The following is a 7496-nucleotide window of genomic DNA, read 5'->3' as shown; positions in this document are numbered from 1 at the left end:
ATAGTGATTTTGTGACCTTTTAATGGTGGAGAGGCCTTATTCCAAACACCTAACCCCCTGCCCCCAATACGCAAAGCACAATAAGAGCAGGGCACCATTTAAAAACCACTGCTGTATTGCTGTCCTGTAAATGCAAGAAAAGTATCTACTTTGTGCTTGAGTGACTTGGGTCCATGGGAACCAGGGCTCTTGCGCTGAAATCGAACCCTGAAGATCCAAGCATCTCAGCTCCCAGACCCAGAAAACCCTCCCCGAGACACAGACACACTCAGCTTTCAATATGTTTCCTTTTATTCTGAAATTTAAACAGTAGAATAAAGTGGTTTGTGATTGAAACAACCTTCACGGAAAGGAACACTGGAGTGCTCGACCGTCCATCAAAAGAATAAATTCCAAAAGTCTGAACCAGTTGCCCCACCTCCCAGGGACAAAGTAAAGAACAGATGAAACGGTGGGAGGAAGGGTACAATCAAAATCCAGGTGGTGGTGGCTGGTAGATTTCCAGAAAAGTACAATATTCAAAGTCGCCGCAATTACAGAATAGGGTAGCACTTATTTTTAAAAAACAATCACAAGCAGGAGTACCCCCCTCCAGCCCTCACCCTGATTCACATTCACAAAAAAAAAACTGTTCTCTGAGTAAATAGACACCAATTCACTTCATCTCAGGGGAGGGTGCTCTTTTGGCTTACTCTGGGGTTCCTAGGACCAGGATCAAGATTGTAGAGAAAGGGGGACCACAGGGGTGGCAGAGGATATTATTCACTATGCGAACTCATTACCTGCTGAAATTCATTTTGAACACCTTTACATAGCAGTGAGTTATATAAATTTTGCACAGAAAGGTTACAAATGACCCCCCAAACCCCACTGGGGGAAATGGTGAGTAAAGACTTAGCCCAATACACACAAAGTCTTAGTTCTTTGTGGGGGGAACTGAAGTCACCTGGCTGGAAGGAGGAACGGTGAGAAGCACAGGTAGGACTCATTGGCAGACACAGGGTGGGGGGTGAGGCAGGCCAGGGGGCAGACTGTGAAAGCTGTACCTGTTAGAAGAGCACATTATCTTAAACAAGTGAAGAAAATCACCAAAGAGTGAAACTTATTCACGGGGGAAAAAGAGGAAAGCTTGGGGGAATTAAAATAATCCAGTGGTCACTGGAAAATGTCTCCCTTTTTTTTTTTTAATTTTTTTACCTTTTTTTTGTTTAGTTTTTTTATTTTATTTTTTGGAAAGTATTTTTAAGGTAATATTTTTTTTTCCTTTGGAAAAAGAAATCTTTTTCCCCCCTAACCTAAGCAAGTGGAGTTGCCACTACCTAATTTATCTCTATTGTTTAGCTAAGAGGTAGATAAAACAAAAGTGAAATGGGACTTCTATGAGGAGGTCCATTAGAAGGTGGGGAGGGGCTGGGATGGCCCACTGGAGCTTCCCGACTACAAACACAGCCTGAGCAGGTCCAGAGGACCAGGTCCCGGACTCTCACGGCAAAGGGTCCTGCACCACCTCTTCTCCTACCAGAGCCCACTGTCCCCTTGAAGACTAAGAAGGCGGGGGGGGGGGGGAGCTGTGCAGGTGGAGCATCTCAGAGAGACCCTGTTCAAGAGGTCTTAGATCTGGCTTCCCCAGGCTTCCTGACTTTGGGGCTAAGTGGTGAGTTCGAGGCCAAGCCCCAGCTCTCACTCCAACTAGCCCCCTCTGGTGGAAGGGAGGGGGCAATTCCTTTCCTCACCATCTGGTCCAACAGAGCTATAGCAGGTGACAGAGGGACAAGCTGGAGGGAAAGGAGTGAAAAATGGGACCCCAGGGCAAGGATAGGGAGAAAAGGGGAGACTTGATGGCCAGCCCTCCCAACCCATTCGGTATGAGTGGGGGAATCCTGGCAGGCCTGCCTGTTCCCCAAGGACAAACCTTTCATGGCACAAGCCTCAACTCACTTCTCCTGGCTGGGATTCATTCTATAGGATTCATACCCTTATGCCTGAGTCCCTGCCCTTGGCTCCGATCTTACTGTAAGGATTGAGGTAGTTAATCCATTTATACTCGTAGTATCCATCACCTGTGGTTACTCAAAACACATGCTCCCAAGGAGCTTCCTGCTATTTCATTTAAGAAAAAAAAATTCTTTTGTCAGTCCAGATTCAACCATCCTAAGGCGCCAGTCATGGCATTATCAGACTGTGCCCCAGTGAGGTGCACAGGTCAGGGTCAGGGCTCTTGCCCTCACCCACTCAACCACCTTCAGTCATGAGGCCTCCTCCCTGCCCTGCACCCCATAGAGAAGCCTGATGTATCCGAAGGAAAGACACTGAAGTTTTTTAGCTGGTGTTACTCTAAGCCTGAATTCAAGAGAAATGTTCTGCATCTAAATCATTGAGATACTTGGAAGAAAAATGGCTTTTATGTCCCCTGGCATTGCTGAGGATTTTTCTTCAATCTTCCTGTAAGTACTGTGTCAGGCTGGGCTGTTTTCCTTCTACCAGTTTTCAGCGAACAGGCAAACCAGTTGTATGGCTTGAATGTCAAAGCCACTAGGATCTCCTCATAAACACTTCAGGGGAAAAAAAGGAAGAGATCCCCCATCTCTGGATGAGAGATGGAAGGCAAGCGTTGTCTAGAGGTGCCAGCTTCTTTTGTGAAGCAGGAAGGCTCAAGTGGTTCCCCAGGGGCTCTGTGAGGTAGTTATATAGCACTGCTGTTTCTCCATTTGGCAGAGGGTATGTCTGGGGTGGGAGGAGGGGAAGGCACCCTTGAGAGCTAACTGATGCCCCTCCTCACTGCCAGTCTGCCAGGCCTGAAGGGAACCTGCGGTGCTATCTCTACAGTGGGGGCGGGGGATTGAGGGCAATCCCACAAGGAGGAGCTTGACTATGTGGAGCCCCAAACTTCCCCTCTTTCCCCAAAGTGCAACCAGGACCCCTTTCTTAGCTCCCTACCCCTTGGCAAGTATCCCTCCCAAGTCCCTCAGGAGACTCAGAAGGAAAGGGACTTGTCTTTAGCTTGCTCTGCTTCCAGGAGCCCTCCCCTCTCAGGCAGCCCAGGTACATGTTGAAAGATGGCTATTGCTTTGATATCAGAAACGGCCTCTCTCAGCCTCTGTCTGTCTGTCTTTGGCACAGAGGAAAACGGACACATAGAATCAACTGGAGTATTTTCCTCCAGTGTTCTCTGGGTTTTACATGGGGTCTTTTCTGCCAATCGTGAGGCATAAATAAGAGAATAGCTCCCAACTGCCCCTGGAAGCGGAGAGCTTAGGGAAAAAAAAAAGATTCCTAAAGACTGGGAGGAGGGGAGGAAAGAGCAGAAGGGTGATAAAACTCCCTGTCCCTAAAAATGGCTATCTCCTACCCAGACCCCTTGACAGGAGCTGAGTCCACAACCCAAACCAAAAAAGGCAAACAGACCCTCAAGGGGATTAAAGCCATTAGGTGTAACTGGCAGATGCAGCTTCAAAGCAAGTTAGTGATCAAACCATTTTGGTTTTTTATGTGTTTCAAAGGAAAAAAAAAAAATCCTAAAGAGATGGTCCTTTCTTAAAAAATATGTATGTAGCACATATATATATACATATCTTAAGAGTACAGAAGTGTTTTTTTTTTTTTCCAAAGCCACTTTTCTCAAATTATATCATTCAAATCTCCCAAGTGCTTTTCGCTACAGCTTGTGATCTCACTAAGGAAATGGAGGTGCTGTGCAGGAGGGCAAGGAGTTGCCCCAAGACCTTGCCTGTGGGTCAAAGGAGGACCCACAGAAACAGGCCCTTCATCCTGCTAAACCTTAACCACCAAATCATACTCCTTTTGCTTCCTGGTAGTGTAACTTCCCCGATTTTCCTGCTGGGCAAAGAAAAACGATGAGTGAAGCCTTGCCTAATCCAATTAAGTTTTATAGTTCCGTGCCACGCTTCCTTAAAGCTGGTCTCTTCTGGGAGTGGGATCAGCCAAAGGATAAAGCGAGCTTAAGGTGTGAAGGGAGCAGGATCCCAAGGAAACTGAACACTGCAACAATCACATTTCAGGTACTGTGGGAATTTCTCTCTCTCTTTTTTTCTTCTGATGATCATTTGAACCAGATTATCAAAGCATGCTTGCTGCTGGAACTTCACTTTAAATCACTAAACGGCCGACGTCTGAATGTTTGTTCTCTGCTTTATTCTGAGATAAAGCATAGAGAGCCAGAGATGGAAAGTAACTGGGAGACCCTTTCTGAGGTTAGAACAGATGGGAAGCGTAATTATACTGGCCTGATATTATCCCTAAATGCTTTCCTGCTTCCTCCTTTCTTTGGGGTAGACCGTTCTGGGCACTACAAAGGAATGGCATGGGGAGAAGGCAATTAGACCACGCACGAGGCAGGAACCTGTCCTCGGTCATGATGTAACAGCCTGCCCCCTCTTGCCACCCACCACCCTAAATCAAGAATTCCCTACATTTGATCCACTTTTAGGATCAATCAGATCAACTGAAAGAAGATAGGGAGATGGGGGGAGGGAGGCAGTTGTCTATCTGTTTGCCCACTGGTCTATGGATATAAACCAAGAAGAACAGCAAGATGGGATTGAAGTGAAACAAGCAAAAATGAAAAGCATTCCAATGACAAACCAGATGGACCTCTCGGAAAGTGAGAGGGTGGCCTTGTCTTTCTTCCATGAATGGAATTTTGGCTCCCATATTTTTGGACAGAGAAATATAGATTTTTTTAAGGGTATATTTTTAGTTATTATTTCTCTCCTCGATAAAACGGAGGCAATATTTTTAAAATATCTCGACAGCACCTCTGGTGGGAAAGACTGGCTGGGATGTCCTTTAACCAAAGCGGGAGAGAGGGAAGAAGGTTAAGGGCCTATTGTTGGGCACTGTTGTTTTGCCCTTGGGGGCCCCGCAGCTCTGCTAGGCCTTCTAATCCTATCAAGTAGGATTTTCCAGCAGGGGCCAGCAGTTTGGGGCTCTAGAAGCCAGAGGTCAGAGCCTGGCAAGGCAGCCCTGCCCCTCTAGGCCTTCTTTCTCAGCCCCAGTCTTTCCCAGGGTGCCAGTCCCTGCTACCTTTCCCACTGGAACTCTTCTCCATAGAGTTCCTAAAGGGTTACTGGCTCATGTTGTAAGAAATTATGAAACATAACTTTCTCATTTTTTCTTTTCATTAAAAAAATAAAATATTCAAGACTATCAGCTTCTCTTTTGCTTTGTTTTTCTCTTTTATATAAAATATCAGCAAGCCGCAAAGAAAAAAAAAAAAGATCAAAAAATTAAAAAAAAAGGGGGGGGACAAAAAGGAAAATAATTGCTGAGGTAACTTCATACCTTGAGGTAGTTTACTTCACGCACAGCATTGCCTGACTCCGCCCACACGTCATGGTTTTCCTGTTGTTACTGTTGTTGTTGCAATGTCAGGAGGAAGGGAACTCCATGCATGGGCTTCTCCACATGCAGAGGTCTTCCTCCCTTCCCAGCACACTTGATAGCATTTTCCAGGGTAGCTAAAATGCATCACTTGGCTAACATTCACCGAAAATCAGTATATTAGGAGGGCAGGCCTAACCTCATTTAACTTATGGCTCTTGTCCTCCACAGGGCTAAACTTCACATGGGATCTTACTGAACCTAGTAAATTAATAAATTAAGCTCATTAACCCCTTCACGCATAAAGTTGCTGGTATTTTGAATTTTGTTTTTCAGGCACACATTTCATCATGCCAACAATGCTTTCTGGAGGCAGAAGCCATCTGTTAAATATGCCTCTAGGATAAAAACAGAGAAGCAAGCACTCTCCAAATTACTGAATATTCAAAATATTTGCCAGATGATGGACTTTAGCTTTCTCGGGAGCTCAGGGTTGGGTTCCAAGTCCCGCCACCACCAAGGGAACAGTGCCGTGGGGGGGAGTGCCCCGCAACCCCTGCCTCTGGGAACCAGCCCTAATGGGAGCACATGGGCTGGGCTGAGGGCACCATGGCAGCTTTTGGGGCCACTCAAGTCCTCCATGGAACTGAGACTTTATCAAGGGGAATTAGCATCCCCTTCCCAGTGCTCGTATCCAATCATTAAAATAGACTTTAAAAAAATATAAAATCCGCCTGAGAATAATGGGAATCAGAGACAATCATCAGCCCCACCCCATTGCACATTTGGTACCACCCATGTGAACCTGGACATGATATGCGACCCATATGGTGAGAGGAAAGTGAGTGGGGCAGGGACCTTGGGGTGGAGAGGACTCCAACAGAGTGAGGGAAATTTAATTGTGCCAATTTTTCAGGACAGTGATTTAGAACAGATCAGCCACAAGGGCACTCCTTTTAAACGTGGATTACTATATATTTTAATCATCTTTTTCTCCCATTCTTTATTCCTTGCTGTCCCTTGGTTGGACAGGAAAAGACTGGGATTGAACTATTGCCACTGGCACCTCCTCTCCCTTTAAGTCTGTATTATAAGCAAAGTAATGCAACAGTTCCCATTTTTCCCATTAGCAGTAAAGATAAAGCAATTAGTATGAGCATAGAGAAGGGCGTGTCAGGACATGAGAACGGAAGTATTTTAATCATACAAACCAAGTAAAAGGAGAAGAGCAGAAAGACTTTAGGGGCAAGAAGCAAACCATCCTTTGTATCTTTTAAAAGACTGAAGGAAATTTTATTTCATTTCCCAGTGGGGTCTGACCTATCCTCTCAGTGGGGCCTGGAGAACTCACCTAATCCACGTTTAAAAGCACCCTGAGATAGAATTTCAGTGGTGACACCCTGAAAGGTAGGCAGTGTTAGGTCAACTGGCTGGGTGTTTGGAGTCAAGATCAGGGTTCCTCACTGGAACATCTTTCTCAAGCCAAGTGGGCAAACCTGATCTACAGTCGGGCTTCCATATCCCTGATTCCCACTCATTCTCAGGCCTACATTGAACGTGCACTCTCGACTTCCATTTGTTGTCCTGGATTTGCTGGGATGGGAAATGGCTGGTCACTTCCTCCGTACCTGGGCCTGGTTACTCTGTCCCTTCTGGTGCTGCTGCTTAACTTGAGCCAGGATGTCTCGGATCTTCCGCTGAGCCATCTGCACAATAATCAAGAAAGAGGGAGGGAGGGAGTGAGGACCTCCATAGGCAAGTAGACATACTTATATGGGGAGCAAGGCCATCGGAATCCAAAGGCAGCACATGGGACTCAGCAGAGAGGTATGGAGGAGACTGGAGGTTAGGGAGACCCTGAGCACGAACTTGATAATACAGCAAATACCGGAAGCAGGGTGGAGGAGAAATAGTAGTATAAATCCATTCATCTGAACTGTAAAATTGGTGTGGCAGGGGCATCTGACCTCCTCTAACCTCACAAGGGGGAAAGATAATCAAGATCAACAACCCAAGGCTGAAGCCTATGATACATACTTCCCCTTTCCAACCCTTGTACCAATTTTGACACCACCCAGCCCTCTCACAGCACTCTCCACTTCCTCTGCTGGGTCTGATAATTTGTTGCAATGGCCACACAGAACTCACAGACAATA

At 46.1% G+C, this 7496-nt stretch overlaps 1 protein-coding gene across 1 annotated transcript in view; it reads right to left on the bottom strand.

Annotated features, from left to right (window-relative positions):
* Nucleotides 1-932: 932 nt before the first annotated feature.
* Nucleotides 933-7496, bottom strand: part of IGF2BP1 (insulin like growth factor 2 mRNA binding protein 1) — a 59416-nt gene continuing 52852 nt past the window's right edge. The window contains exon 15 of the mRNA XM_003414656.4: nucleotides 933-7046. Within this exon, the coding sequence (XP_003414704.1) occupies nucleotides 6954-7046 (93 nt within the window). The 3' untranslated portion in view covers nucleotides 933-6953. The remainder of the gene's footprint in view (nucleotides 7047-7496) is intronic.

Source organism: Loxodonta africana, chromosome 18, assembly GCF_030014295.1.
Source record: "Loxodonta africana isolate mLoxAfr1 chromosome 18, mLoxAfr1.hap2, whole genome shotgun sequence".
In the NCBI taxonomy this organism is placed as follows: Eukaryota; Metazoa; Chordata; class Mammalia; order Proboscidea; family Elephantidae; genus Loxodonta; species Loxodonta africana.
This window is presented reverse-complemented; position numbering and strand designations above follow the sequence as displayed.